This window comes from Zootoca vivipara, chromosome 8 (assembly GCF_963506605.1).
Source record: "Zootoca vivipara chromosome 8, rZooViv1.1, whole genome shotgun sequence".
In the NCBI taxonomy this organism is placed as follows: Eukaryota; Metazoa; Chordata; class Lepidosauria; order Squamata; family Lacertidae; genus Zootoca; species Zootoca vivipara.
In genome coordinates, this window is record NC_083283.1 from 20,453,484 (window position 1) to 20,470,132 (window position 16,649).

Here is a 16,649-nt window from a genome sequence, read left to right on the forward strand (position 1 = left end):
TTTATATCACCAAATAATGTTTGATAATATATTCTAGAGTAGGGCCAAACATGGCCCTCCAAGCCTATCAGGTCCCTGGAGCACAGTTTTGTGCCCTGAGTGTTTTTGCCTTGCTGGAATGTGCTCTTGAACTCCAATAATGTCTCTTGCCTGTCTGAATGGAGGCTAGAGAGGGGTGGGGTGTAGAAACTAATATGCTGTACAAAGGTAGCATTTGCATTTGTTGGCCCGCCCATGTTTGCTTCTGGACTCGCCCATCAGTAGCACGTGGCCCTCAGAAGGGGATGCAGTCCTGGGCTGATAAATGTTCCCCACCCATGCTCTAGCTTTACAAGCTGATATGGAAAATGCATAAGTTCTTATGAAAAACAATGACAATGTTAGTGTTATTAGTAGGTTTAAAGAGGTATGACAGTACATGTGTCTGCCTGTGTGTTAAGGAATTAGAACTGGTGAATATTTATGGCTGGATTTATAGCTATCTGTATCTTACAAAACTGAAATGATCTCACACTGTCATGAAAATCCAGAAGGGTAGAGTGCCCTTCAAATTCTGCTTTTAATACATATTTTTCCTGCGTATAAAAATTGCAAGGAGCTCAGAACAATGTACAAGGTTCTCTCTCTCCCCCACCCCCACTCCATTTTATCCTCACAACAATGCTGTGAGGTGGGTAAAGCTTAGAGATCCCAGCTGGCTCAAAGACACTTCATGGCTGAGCAGGGTTTAAATCCAGTTCTCCCTATCCCTAGGGATGGAGGAACCTGTCAATTTCAGTTCCACTGTCTTTCTCATTATTTTCAATCATGAATTCACTTCACATTTCAATCATGAAAATTCTTAAGGATTATAGCATATGTTTATCCTAATGTACATATTGCTGTATGTAGTTTTGCCTTTCACACACATTTGCAAGCAAAATCCTTTGGGGGGGGGCGTTTGGAGAAGTGCAAATTTCACAGGTTGGCTCCATTGTATTTGTGTGCGCAGCAAGTGAATTTGCATTAAACTACAAACTGAACTCCGAATTTATCCTGCATCCCTACTCTGTCCACAGCACTCTAACCACTACAACATTACTCTGGCTCACATGTCATGTAAGCCACAGAGCCTAAAATAATCATGACATGCTCTTAATGAAGAATGGCATCCTTATCATCAACAACAACTCTGAAGCACTGTAATGGTAAAGGTAAAGGGACCCCTGACCATTAGGTCCAGTCGTGACCAACTCTGGGGTTGTGGCGCTCATCTCGCATTATTGGCCGAGGGAGCCGGCATACAGCTTCTGGGTCATGTGGCCAGCATGACAAAGCCACTTCTGGCGAACCAGAGCAGCACATGGAAATGCCGTTTACCTTCCCGCTGTAGAGGAACCTATTTATCTACTTGCACTTTGACGTGCTTTCAAACTGCTAGGTTGGCAGGAGCTGGGACCGAGCAACGGGAGCTCACCCCGTCGCAGGGATTCAAACCGCCGACCTTCTGATCGGCAAGCCCTAGGCTCAGTGGTTTAACCCACAGCGCCACCTGCATCCTGAAGCACTGTATTTACTGTCTATTCAGTAAATGAAAGCCTATCCAGGAAATGAAACAAGAAACTAAAAATAAAAGTACCAGGGAATTCCTCCAGACAAAAACTCTCCATTTCAACATGCTCAGAGGTATAATTTGTGAAGAATAAAAGTATTTAAAGCTTTTCTGTCAATCAATCAATATAAAATATTTGACAGTAACATTCTGCCACTGTTATTATATAAGTGTGACCCTTTACCAATTTATGAATCAGACACATTTGGCACATCTCCTTCTTAGTTCATCTGCTAGAGCTTCCACCCAATAACCTCATGTTAGCATACACTGCTTAGGTTAATGGAGTCCAGTCCTTTGGCTAACTGCCTTTACAATTCTTCATTTTTGTTAGCTGAATCTGACCAAGTCTCTGTTGCTGTTGTTGCATTGACAAATGAAACTTCAATCAGTTTATTCAATGCACCCAACCTTTAGTGTTTTGAGATGTATATTGTTAACATAATTCAAGATAGGAACTTGAAAGATCTAAAAAGTGTTTGACATCTGGCACAGTGACTTAATTAATTACTGTGCTGAATTAATTAGTCCACTGGCTCCCCTGAGTTTGCCACGAGTTTAAACTCAGAATTGTAGCACTACTTGAAATATGAACCAGTTTAAAAAGAGTATTCAGTGTGCATATTTTGAGGCAGAGTAAAGGGGAAGCACAGATTACTTCTCTATAAGAAAAGCATGCCAAAAAAGTGCCACTGTACTCATCATCAAACAATTAACAACAGCATACGTCGGGAGATACCAGACCCTGTAGCTCCAATTGCTAAGTTTGGATAGATGCAAATGGAAGCTATAAGTACCAGTATATCATTTTCATCCACCATGAGAACTATATCTTTGGTTAAGTATTCAGTGGCTCCTTGCAGAATCTACTGACGTTCATTCATTTTAACATACATGCTTCTACTTTTGGGGAATAGATGAAACCTGTGATTTAAACTATTCCGCTTAATATCAATGTGAGCAAAGCCTTACAGCTTACATGTCCTCCTGGCCACTGAGATACTGCATTTGTGCCTTATATGTGGAAGAGTTAAATGGCATCATCATGGTGCTGCTGCTTTTGCAACATGTTTGGTGCCATGGTTAATACGAATACATTGTCAGAAGAAGTGTAAGTACTAAAATTGGGACAAATATATTTTCCTTCACACAATCATCAATCCCTTACTAAAAGTATGTGTGTGTGGTTATTAATTGACTTTTGGGGTTGGCCAATTCTAATAATTTTGGGTGTCTTAATAGGCAGCTGAAGATTTTCTCTCTTCTTTCCTTTCTTTTTCTTAATAAAAAAGTCTTGCCACCACTTTGAACAGTGGCTTGTTTACTCCCAGTCACCCTGCTATGTTCCTGGGATACAATTTCCCTGGAAACACCACAATGTTGAGTATTCTGTCTCAGGAACATGGGCCAGCTGCTAAGTGACCAAGCCACTGCTTGAAGGGGAGGGCAAGTCGTAATAGGCCAAATTCCACTCTCATATTCTATTATTATAATTGTTTATTGAATTGGTATTCCACCCTTCATCCAAGGATCACAGGGCAGTTCACAACATAAAAATACAAAACGAGAACACAACACAATAAAACAAAAACAAACCAATAACCCTTCTCCCACACATTTTAGAATATTTAATCAGTCAAAAGCCTGGTTGCAGAGAATCATTTTTGCCTGGCGCCTAACTATATGCAATGAAGGTGCCAGGCGGGCCTGCCTGGGGACAGCATTCCTCCAAACAGGCAGGGACTGCAGAAATGGCTCGTTCCCTTCTCTTTCTTAGGACACTTAAGAAATTATTTTATATTTTCATTTTAGCAGTTGCACTTACCTTTATTTATGAGGTGGCTGAGGGGGGTATGTGTGAAAAAAGTGTCCTCTTCCATCGTAATACAATTATCTCTTGGCAATCTGCAACCTTCCCAGCCTGCACTTCCTCAAAAATCCATGATGTCCTGGACTGGCCTTTCCTGCAAGTATGGGCAGTAGAGTGCAGACCACCACAGATATGATTTGTAGAATGAAAGAAAGGACACTCACAAACACTCCTTGGCCACCTCAGAAGTCAGGTTAACACACAGAGAACCTGAATCTAATACAAAATAACTTCAGTTACAGTATATGCCTCCCCAATTTTGAGAGTTTTCTAATGCTATCTTTTCTCTTTTAATTGATGGATAACTACTATTACCCCATTTTTCATGTATCTTCAGAAATATCAACAATCTGTTTAAATGTCTCTTGGGAAATATCAATAATAAATGTTTAAAACACCAACCCAACAGAAAACAGGAGTGGGTGGGTAGAATTTGAATAATTATGTTTTTACATAAATAAACAACAACACATTAAATAAACAACACATTATGCAGTAAACTGTGTTTTAAATATAGGGGTCCCGTTTGTACAAGCTATTGTAAGGAAACAAATTAGATTATATTAGATTATTTAATTTCTATACCGCTTAATATAATTTTTAATTTTATATACTGCGTAATATAATTTCTCTTTCTTCACCTTCTGTCTTCCTCCAGCTGGAAAGGGCCCAGCTCAGAATTTTAAGCAGGGTGGATCTTTAGCTAAAATGGTCTCTGGCCCCTTCACCAGCCTCAGCTTTTGTAGCTGGAGTCAGCCAGGGCTCCACCCTCCCAGGCCAGGTGGGAAAGGGCCTGTAAGGAAGGGAGCAGGAACGAGCACAATGTCGCCAATATTAAGTCCCATTATGTTCAATGGTAGATTTAAGTATGTATTTCAATCTCCCTCCTATTGATATCAATGGAAGTATAAAATGCTCAGCTTTGATTAGATTGTGACATTCAGAATTTCCATTGTGTAGAAACATTTACTGCACAAAGCAGGGAGTGATGAAAAAAAGATTTGGTGCTTTAATAGTGCTCTAGACATCCTACATATTTTGATCCATTTTTATAATTATATTTTTCTAAAAGAGACAGTAAGCTACAAAATAACGGCAGAAGTCAGAAAGACACCAATGCAAATACATCCAGGACTGTGCCCAAATTTGGCCCACAGATATTTTCAAGGAAAATGCAGGGATGTTGATGTAGAAATTTTCATGAAATATCCCTATTTGCCTTTCTTTGCACACTGTATACCTGTTTGCAACTATTTAAAACAACAGTAGCTATTACTGATACAACAACAACAACAACAACAACAACAACAACAACAACAGGAAGTCATAGAAATTCATTCAATCATGGATTACATGCTAATGTCATATTGTTTCCAACCAGAAGTTGCTATGTGACGTTATCACTAAGACTAATCTGATTGAGGGAAATGCTTTCTCCCTTCATTCTGGATGATCAGACATTTTCATCCCATGACCAAGTCTCAGTCCTCAAAATGAAGAGAGTATATAGGGGAAAGCAAAGTTTTTAATTAACTGTAACCCCCTTCTCATTCTGGTTCAGCCCTAAATAGCTCTAAAAACCAACACATTCTTAAATCAAGTCACAAAGTACTATTCCTCGTCTAACCCCACTAAACAAATACATCACACCATAATAGGTTGCCTATGTTGTAATTCCTTTATTATAGTGATATAAAATGTTCTTTAAAATCTATGTACCTTTGATTTCAGTGGAGTTAATATAGAAAGCAGCACACCCATCAATATGACAAAATAACTGAATAACAGTTATTTCTTTACTTCCAGCTAATATGAGTTGGCAAATTGTTATTAAATTCATGTCTTTCACTATGAATGGTTACCATATAGTACTGGAGAAATAAAGTAACATATGTTATTAAGAACAGAAGACATATGGATTATGCCCAGAATAACTTAACTGACATAACTCAATGGCTTGAGGACCTTAATGAGTTGAACCTGGAACGTAGACCCATGAAGTCATAGGCACCAGCTCCCCAGGCCCCAGGGTGCTCAAGCACTCACAACATTTCTCATGAAGGGCCCGGCACCCACAAATTGAGTGGCCCTGGCACCTACAGTCACGGGGCCAAGCTAGCACACCTGCATGAAGCTATTTATATATGCGAATGCTCAGGGCTCAGAGCCCTCTTAGGTACAGGGGAAAATAGGGCTGGTCACTGAGATGCTTAGTCCCTTGGACATTTAGTCCTGCTTGGTGAAGTAGGTGTACCATCTGCATCCTATGCTTCAGGTTGTAACATCCATCTTAAGTTCCTAGTTCCAAATTCAGCAAAAGACAGCTGAATTCCCATCCCAGGTCTACCACAGCACCTACCCCCTATTGTTCACGCTTTAAAATCATGCCTAGGGATAGGCAGATCTGTCTTTTTTGGATTCTTTTAATGTTTCATTTTTCCTATCATAAATACAGGGCTCTACATTTCCACATCAGTTTACAAATTGTTTTTTTCTTAAAAGTCCTCATGAAAATTCATGAGCTTCCCCCCAATTTATTTTAATATAGATTCCTGTGTAGAATTTTGCCTAATGTACATATTTTTGAAAGCCATGGCCCCTTATATAAAGCATTTCTGTATGTTATTTTGCCCAATATTTGCATTTTTATGCACAGTTTACCCATTGTATGCACTGCTTGTCCACAGTTCTGCATTCCAAAATTCATAGAAGTGCAAATTTTGAAGGATGGCTGTATTTCAGTTTGTGTTTTGTTTTGGAAAGTGCAAATTAGGTAAGCTCACCTTTAAATGCAAACTGAATCCAAATTGCCCCCCCCCATCCCAAGCTAAGGCCTTCATCAAAGGTCAATTGAAGATGTTAACAAGGGGGAGGCTTGCCTGTGCTAACATTGTTATCTTTTAGCCTCACAGAAAAACACTTTATTCATCCCACACATTTTAAAATTCTGCTAGCCATGTGTTTTAGTATTGTTCAAGCTGTTTTACCTGCTGCTTTTACACCACTGATTTATTATACTGTAATGGTTTCCTGTGTTTCATGTCATTGTGAACTGCCCTGGGATTTAGATCATGAAGGCTGGTGTATATACGTTTAAATAAATATACCCTAGATGCTGCTACAGAAAAAAATCTGAATTGCACTAATAATGAAAGTTAGCAATAGAATTTCTTTCACAGCCTACCTTTTTCTATTCTTTGGACATCTCTTTGGTAGCAAATTGCAGCTTATAAAAAAGAAACAGGAAATTGTACTTCAGTGTTCAGTATCATCTTAACATACCATTGTGTTGTTATTCAAATCCATCTTCCCAGCAAATGGTCCCCATGTTGTTCCAACTGGAAGTTGCTGTCGGCTCTGGATCTTGCGCTCTCCATCCCTCTGGAACACCTCCAATTCTCCTGAGAAACAAACAAACAAAAAACCCATTGCTTAGAGTACCTCCACTTAAATTGGGGATGGGGAATCAGCAGTCCTCCAGATGTTGTTGAACCCCAACCCTCATAAGCCCAGCCAACATCGTCAGGACCACAGAGAGGTAATCTTGGATCTGGGGTATGGCGGACTATGTCTTGAGACCCTCCTCCTGCATATCCCCTCAAAAATTATGTCAGTAGATAACAGCATATTTTAGTGCGTATTTATTAATGAATGTATCTACTTTACCTAACCTACTTTAATGAAACGCAAAAGGAATATTTTTCAATCTCAGGAAATTATGAATCATCATTGTATTTATAAAGGTTTTTCAAAAACTAATATTAAGACCAGGAACCATCAAACATTTGCATAACTCAAACAAAGCATCCTTTATTACAATAATAATGAACTTTAAAAGGTAGTTTGCTTGAATGACTTCTTCCTTGCCTTCATTTTGGTGAACCTATCTTTTATATTGTCAAAAGGGATTTGCGTAGCTTACTTTCTGCTGAGAGCATAAAGTAGTTAAGTCTTTCTTGCCATACAGTAAATCTTAGGTGAACCTTTACCATTGGGCTGGGTAACCCTGGTATGCATGACAAATCCAGCCTTTCACCAAATTTCCTCTGGCCTTCAGCGTCTGGCGCACGTGCATCTTGCCCTACATCTAGCCTTTCTCTTATGAAAAACTGGGTGGAGCAAGAGCATAGGGTGCTGCTGCCAAACAGCACATTCATTCATTCATTTGTTCGTTCATTCATTCATTGCCTGCCTGTCTCCCAAGTTGGGAATCAAGGCAGCTTACAACATTTAAAACATAAATTGTAAAATACAGTATGCTAAAAACAAAGTCCCATGGACTGCAAGAAGATCAAACCTATCAATTCCGAAGGAAATCAGCATTGAGTGCTCACTGGAAGGACAGATCCTGAAGCTGAGGCTCCAATACTTTGGCCACCTCATGAGAAGAGAAGACTCCCTGGAAAAGACCCTGATATTGGGAAAGATTGAGAGCACAAGAAGAAGGGGACGACAGAGGACGAGATGATTGGAAGTGTTCTCAAAGCTACGAACATGAGTCTGACCAAACTGTGGGAGGCAGTGGAAGACAGGAGTGCCTGGCGTGTTGTGGTCTATGGGGTCACGAAGAGTCAGCACGACTACATGACTAAACAACAACAAAAAACAAAGTAGCTAAAAACAATCATTAAAATGCACTACTACAAATCCTCCCCTACACACAGCCTATCCCTTTTAGCTCCAACCAAATGAAACGCAGGGGAAGGATACATGCCTTTGCACCCGTCACTGGATCTGGTCTGTAGGGGGATAGTGGAGATACTTCCCTTTGTACAAAAATCTGTGTCCATAGAAGCAGTGTCCACAATCTCTCATTAGTACCTTCTTTCTTTCTTTCTTTCTTTCTTTCTTTCTTTCTTTCTTTCTTTCTTCCTTCCTTCCTTCCTTCCTTTCTTTCTTTCTTTCTTTCTTTCTTTCTTTCTTTCTTTCTTTCTTTCTTTTTTGGAACAAGGTAGGAACTTCCAGCCAGTGGAGCCTCCCTCAAAGTTTATACCAACCAATATCTGAACCAATTCTAATATGCAGGGTAAACTAAGAGTTCAAAATGAGCATGGCAGTCTGAATGTTCTCCAAACCCTCTAAAATCTCATTTTTGATTTTGCAAATTCCAAAAATAGCCCACTAAAAATTAGGCATGCTTTCTCAGATACTTTAAATCTGCATAATCATTGCATGTGAAGTTATACTGATATACACTGGCTAAGGATCTGTGAAGAGTAAAATCCATCTAATGTGGTGATAGTTTCAGACATATCTAAAAAGCAATGTGTGTACTAGAAGCCATTTAAGTAGGTATTATTTAAATTCAACTTGTTTTTTCACAAAAAGCTCACAGACTGAGCAAAATCAAAATGAATGAGTATGTGTTTTGAACAGTGCTGTGCTTTCACACCTAAACGTTTTCCAAGGAAAATGTGGGCTTGGGGTGTATAAATGCCTTACTGATCTTTCACATTTTTTCCATGTCTGTTCAGAGCTCCAAGATACTGCCATTTCAGTATCTTCTAGAGTTTCTGCACTGTGTCATCGCAGCCAAAAAGGGATCAGATAGTAAATTTGATGACATCATGGAATCACAAAACTAATCATATTTTAACGATCTGGTGATGTCACTGGCAAAATGAAGCTTCCTCATTGCCCTCTCTCTCCTTGGGTTGGGGAAAATACACCCTTATTGCTGAGGCAACCAGCTTGATGCTCTCCAACTTGCCACAGAGTGCACTAGTGTTTCACTGCCTACCAGCTTTGCTCAGCAAGACATTTACCCTGATCAAGCTTGATCAGTGCAGGGATAGCAAAAGTAGCAATGTAGTTTCCTAAATGTATTAATTCAGCTTTTCTTTGAAGGAAAAAAAAGCACCCCTCACATAGTTGTGTGTGACTAACTAAGGAACAATGTCAGTGTACGTTCAAAGTAGTCATTAGGCTGCACTGCATTGGAGGCAGGGAACACTGGCACGGTTGCTTCAGCAGCAGTGACCCATTTCCTCTCCTCACCCTCCAAGTCTACACTCTCGCAAGCAGTTTTGTACCCTTTTGCAAAAGGATGTGAAAAATACCTAAAGGGGCTATGCACACTTTTCACAAAGGGTTCGGTTCAGTTCGGTTTATTGTGTTTTAGCAAGCGGCCATTACACATAATAATAATAATAATAATAATAATAATAATAATAATACTGCTATCAATAGTGTTTTACATTTATACTCCCCGACCTTTTAAAGTTTCACAAAGAGTAAAATGGGTACTTTAGGACAAACACCTGTCCTAATTTTTCCTCAGAACTTAATTTGAATTTAGCATATATATTTTTTACAGAAAATTATACGTACATGTGTATATAGAGCAATGATTTCTTCTGCATAAAGATGAAACCAGCAGTATTTGTCTGCTTTAACACATTAAAAAGCAAGCATGTCTATGGACATGTCACATTTAACTGATACTAGGAATCATGAGAATCTTTGAAAACCCTTTAAAAAAATAATTCAGCCTCCCTTTCTGCCACTGACATTTTTCATTTGAAAAGGGTTCAGACTCAGTCAAACAGTGACTCCTTATCTATACCTGTGGATTTACAAGCAGGCCTGTCTTTTAATGGATTAAGAACGACAAACTTAGGGCAGATCATTCAGTGATAACCAAAGTTCCCAGTTGCACAGAATGATAGTATTCTTTTTAAAACAGGGAACAGTCATTAATAGCACCATTTCAAGGATGCTTAGGCAAGATACAGAGCAGAAAAAAGCAGCCAATAAGAGTGTTTCTGTTCTTCATTCAATTTTACTACTGAATTGGTCACCATATATGCTACCATTCTCCTTTCATTGTCACAGATTTAATAGCTCAAAAATAGGTTTCACTGCGCCTGATGAATCTGCACTCTTAGATTTCAGCAATTCCAGGCATCTATTCATTATTACATTAGACCTCTTACATCAGACAACATGAATTTGCATCAAGGTCTGCAATAATAGAAGAGACAAATGTACTACTGCCTTCCGAGTTAAGCTGAAATCCTTCCCTTGATATAAAATTTTAACTGCCCCCCTCTCCCCAAGAACATTCTTGTGTAAACAGGATTTAGCTGACTGGCAAAATGTTAACCAGCATTCAGTTGCCTTTGGCCCACCATAAAAGAGTTAAAACTGTAAAAATGAAAGCACCCAATGCGGATATCTGAATCTAACTTACAGTAATCACCATCCAATGCCCTCCATGCCCTAACACCCAACTATTCCATACAGTGCCTGACATACCATGAAATTTGGTAGAATATTATGAAGCAAGATTTTGAAACTATATGTCCTATTTTCAAGTTCAAGGAATCAGGCAAATGTATGGAAATTTCCTGATTTTCCGCAGGGTTTCATTTTCTCCTTCAAAGAAAAGAAGGCGAATGAATACATTTAGGGAACTACATAGTTGTTTTTGCTATCCCTGCACTGAATTTCTAGAGGAAATCAATGCATTATTGAAATAAACAGAGGAAGCAAATGGGAAGATACTACTATAGTGTACTTATGTATTCAGTGTAGGGGTGGAATGACCAAGTCCAACTCTGTTAATCTACTGAGGGGGAGCAAACTTTAAAGATTCCTGGGATCGCAGCAGCCTTACTTTAAGATATGAGGTGCCCAAGGGCCTTTAGTAACAGTACTTCAAATGGCAGTGCAGCCACTCCAGCTATGTAACTGGGACAACAATGTTCCCAGGAACATTCTATCTCAAAAAGTAGCCAAATGAGTCATGCTTCCAGTTAGAGAAACAGGAAGAAGAAGGCAGCTCCACCAACTCATATTTTAAAGGGGTGGGGGATATATTCATCCCAGCAGGAGTCAGAATACACTTACCATTCCTAGGCTGCAATCTTACATGCATTTTTTGAAAATAAATTAATTATAAAACTGGGATCATGGATGTCTCATTTCAGCTGAAGACTTCACAGCAAAGTTTTTCCCCTGCACACATTCTTCAAGACCATAAATATTTTGAGCTTGCTGAGTGCCGTTTGTGCAAAATATGTGAGACCCATAGTACACGCTAATCAATTTTGGTAAAAGATAATGCTGCTAGTGCTGTGGGCTGTTCCTCTTATCTTGTTGATATAGCATACTTTTAAAGTCTGTGATTACTCAAAGACTTATGATAGCTGCACTGTAAAAGAAGCCCCAAGTCATGGATCACTAGCTCAGCTACAAAACATCCCATGGCTTTTAAGATAATCAGCCCACCTTGGTAGATACTGGGCCAGAATGCAAGGCTTCAATTGTAGCAAAATCTTTCCTATGCTTTTATGGTATATATAAGAATTATTCTGCATACGTATATACCTCCTCACTTCTTTTCACAAAATGCCAGGTATCACATTGAAGTATCTGACAATAATTTGTAGAATGAGGATATACAATAGCCATTATCCATGTTTGATAGATTCAGCAATAAATGGTGACTCCAATTAAAGTAAGCACAACAGAAATTATTTTTGAAACTGCAGTAACAGATTGAGTTTTTCTGCTGAAATTAAGTTTTAAATTACGGCAAATCATTGCAGCACTTAAAGCCATGTCAGAGTTGCATACAGTAAATATTACTTCATTTATGCTTCTGCAAGGCTTTCTTGAAACAGGCATTTCATTCTGTGAAGTGACCCTCTACAGACTTTCCTTGCTAGGCTATCTCTTTGAAATACCCCCACCAGTTGCCACCTTCACTCTATTCCCCATTGCCCCACAGTAGTCAATTCTTTGAGCCACATTAAACTATGGTTCTGAGCATAAACTTGAAATATGGCATTCTCTTTTCAAATACTGCAGTCAAACCCAGATAAATCAGGCTGGCCATTCAGTGATCTTATCCCTTCTGACTCTTTAATAAATCGAACCTTGTAAGTTTGCTTTGTAGGATGTTGTCACTAAATGAAATTGTGACCTTATCCGTTGCTTGAACTTATCCTGCTGACAACTACATTTATTGTGGGGATAAGCAAACTTACCAAAAAACAAACAAACAAACAACCACACACACAACAAACCACACTACCCTACACTATTGATAATTGTGATCTTTGTAGAGATGTATCTCTAGTAGATGGCATGTATCACTAGTAGATGGCATAATCTCTTGATAGTCTCCTAGTGGTTTTACCCTGATGAGCATCTGGTCAATAGGTAAATGCTAGGGCTACTGGCAGGCAGAATGAGAAGTTCATGAAGAAGAGGTACTGTGTGACAGCCTTGAATCAGAAGCTATTAGCCAAACACAAAGAGCCCCAAATTAGTGTGTAATTGTGCTGGAACAGATAACATAATAAAGGTGGCAAAAACAGTAACATTCCCCTTTCACAGGATTCAATCAGAATTCCACAGAACCGAGAAACTAGCAACTTTAAGGGCTGAGTTTACTGGCTTTTCTATAACAAGTTCCAATGCAAAGGTGACACAAGGTTTGTTGTAGCAAAGAAAGCAATATCTTAAATTTTGGATACAGGTAGGTAGCCGTGTTGGTCTGAGTCGAAACAAAATAAAAAAAAATTCCTTCAGTAGCACCTTAAAGACCAACTAAGTTTTTATTTTGGTATGAGCTTTCGTGTGCATGCACACTTCTTCAGATACACTGAAACAGAAGTAACCAGACCCTTAAATTTTGGAGATGGTCCCCCCCCCCTACTTTTTGGGGTAGAACATTTTATTGGTTTTATAATAAAATGACATTGATCAACTTAAAACCTGTAGAATGTCAGTCACATATAATAAGGAAAATTGGGCATGGGCATTGTCAAATAACTGAATCGCTGAATGCATTGCCAAGGCTTGACCTATCAATGACAGATGGTTACTGTATTCACCTGTTATGGCTTCTGGTTCCTGATTTCTCCCCAGCCAAAAAGGCAGAGGTTCTGTATGAGCAACTTAGAATAATATGAAATGAAAATAAAATCTGTGCTACAGCAAGGCTTTAGAACAATAAATCTGAACAGAGATTATAAACCTTTAAACACCCATCAAATTTGAAAGTGCTGCATGAAAAGTTCACAACAGAGTTCAAATTGTACCAAACAGCCATTTAAGTGAAAGCAAATATCCAGGCATTTTCCTAAGTGGTGAACAAATATGTGCCAGGACAGCTCTATTTTCTAGGCACAGGTCTGGGTTTCTAGGTCCATGTCTGAGCGGGTTTTTTAAATGTCCTGGTGCTTTCCCTGGGAAAACCCACGTTCAGAGCAAATGGTCATCAGGGTTTCCACAGATTACCATTTGCTCCATGCACCGGGATAAAGAAAGAAAGAAAGAACCACTCGGACATGGACATGAAAATCCTGAACCTGTGCCTAGGAAGCACAGCACAAAAGGAAGTATGGTTGAGCCCTTAGAGGCAGTCACTTCATAAATTGGATGTAAGAATAAGCCATCACATATCTTATATCGCAGATATCATCTCACATCAACTCATATTCAGTGGAGGCAGTTCATATTCAGTCATCAAGCACATCAACGATTTAAGCAAAGAAATATCCAATGATGTGCATACATGCCCTTCATACTCAACATTTAACTGTGGGAAAAGACAGGTAAAAGACACTTCTTTAGGAGATTGGTCAAGAAAATGCAGTTGAGCTTACTGTCTTAAACACAATTTATCACAATAAACTTCTTAATTTAAATGCATATAGAAGTAAGGCCCTGAAGTAAAGAAATGAGCATATATTGTGCTTCTCTGCATTTATTAATACTCAGACTATGAAATGCAGTCAGTTCTAGCATGGATTATCACAGATTATGTGCATTTTTAAAAAATAAAAAAGCTCCTAAAACAACATTAGCTATAAGTTTGTAGCTAATGTTAGCTCAGAATAGGTTTGTAACGTTTATATTTATGCTCAAGTCTGAAAAATTAAAGAAGTATATTTTTAGTTCAAGGAAATATGTAGTAAGGGACGATCTTAAGAGTTCCATTTCTTGTGTCAAAGTCCATAGAGGCCAAGAGCTAAAATCACCAAGCATTTATTTTATTACACAGTTGCTATTTAAAAGATGCTGCACTAACAGCAAAGTCCTTTGGCAGAAGTAGACTGAAAGCACAAAGATTAAATTAATGCCTATCATGTAAGGTTGCAGTTGGCAGAGCTCTTCTCGCTTTATTCACAACAGGTGTATTTCTTATTCCACTGAAGGCAAATACAAAAAGCCTCTTTGACTTAACTAGGAATATGAAGACACCCAACATACAAATAATGCTACAATAAAGCAGGACATGCTTCTACACAATATGCACCTGACCTGTGCTATGACAGAGAAACCTACACGAGGATAGATCATTATTGTCTCCCACTCAAGTCCAATGGACACCCCCAGAAAGGACTTATTTTGATTTAACATAATAATACCGTAATTGCATGTAAATTTTCCAACAACAAAGTTGAGTTCAAAATGATTCACAACAAATATACATTTTCTTCTTTTATTAGTTTTTAAATGGTTTGTTTTTCCTTGTGGAACTCTTGCCAGGCTGGTTGATTCCTGATAGAGTTGTCCAGTACAGAAAGTTCCTCCATTATTAGGAAGAAGATGTGTGCATGCACACAAAAGCTCATACCAATGACAAACTTAGTTGGTCTCTAAGGTGCTACGCAGGCCGGGACGCAGGTGGCACTGTGGCTTAAACCACAGAGCCCAGGGCTTGCTGATCAGAAGGTCGGCGGTTCGAATCCCTGAGACGGGGTGAGCTCCCGTTGCTCAGTCCCAGCTCCTGCCAACCTAGCAGTTCGAAAGCATGTGACCGACTCTGGCGTTGCGGCGCTCATCACGCATTATTGGCCGAGGGAGCTGGTGTACAGCTTCCAGGTCATGTGGCCAGCATGACAAAGCCGCTTCTGGCGAACCAGAGCAGCACACAGAAACACCATTTACCTTCCCGCTGTAGCGATACCTATTTATCTACTTGCACTTTGACGTGCTTTCGAACTGCTAGGTTGGCAGGAGCTGGGACCGAGCAACGGGAGCCCACCCCGTTGTGGGGATTTGAACCGCCGACCTTCTGATCGGCAAGCCCTAGGCCCTGTGGTTTAACCCACAGTCAAACAATAATTCAATACAGTACTTCATACTTAGGAAAGAGCTATAGCTCAAAGCAGATGTGATACATGACAACAGTAACAGGTTCAACCTACAGTTATTTACAGGTAGGGTTTAGGAAGGCATCCTGTCTGAAACCCTAGAGATCTGTTTTCAGCCACTAAAGCAGTTGCCAACATGGTGCCCATGAGCATACAAGCGCCTGCAGAGGCATCCCTTAATGCCCATAAGGTCTCTCCCCCTGATGAAATTAAGCTTGAAAGAAACAGTCTGCTGTAGACACACACACCCCAAAAAAGGCTGCAGAGTGTACATGGTGTCCACAAGAGTCCCCCCCCCCAGTTTGCTAATGTGCCCATAGCCTCCCAAAGGCTGCCACTTCCTGCATTAGATAATACTGAGCTAAATGATATAACTTGGTATAAGGCACTTCTTGTGTTCCTCAATGCTCGTTTTTTAAGAAATGGACATATTATTTTGCATCTCTGGAGAAGAAGAAAAAGGATAATTTTCAAGTAACAGCTTGAAAGGGGTGGGGGGGGGAACCTACCTGCCATTTACTGCTTTGCTTACTGAGTGGATGGTGAGGAAACATGAAGAAAATATCCTGGCATGCAGCGGAAGGTATCTAAAGTGGTTGGGTTCTCACTCTTGTTATTCCTGAGAGGGTTAACCTGATACTTCAAAATGACGGAAAAGACTCCCAATTATATTGTGACACTGCACAGACCTAGCAGGCCGAGTAGTTACTTTATCCCCATTCCATGCAGTTTGTGCAGCCCTTTTCAAATGCTCTCTCTCCCCTTCTCCCATTCTACACTAGCCCCAAGCCTACCCATTCTCATAACAAATACAGATGATACCGAAATGCCAGACTTGGAAAGTTCAAGCTGATGATATTACTGAAGAGGTTCCCCACCCCCACTCCCGATAAGATCGCCATCAGTTCTTTGCTTTGCTCCTTTCCTCAGCAGAGGAGCAGCTGCCCCTGATTAATGTCCCTTTCTGCTGAGATTTTCCCCCCCTGATAAATGCAAAGACACTTCATGCTCCTGAATGTTGGTTCTGTTAGTTATTTTGAGAACCTACATATATGTGTATATATATATATATATA

General features: G+C 39.6%; 1 protein-coding gene across 1 annotated transcript in view; it reads right to left on the minus strand.

Moving 5' to 3' along the window:
* ZFPM2 (zinc finger protein, FOG family member 2) overlaps positions 1 to 16,649 on the minus strand; it is a 321,346-nt gene that overhangs the window by 179,107 nt on the left and 125,590 nt on the right. The window contains exon 4 of the mRNA XM_035125261.2: positions 6,744 to 6,862. Coding sequence (XP_034981152.2) covers positions 6,744 to 6,862 — 119 coding nt within the window. The remainder of the gene's footprint in view (positions 1 to 6,743; positions 6,863 to 16,649) is intronic.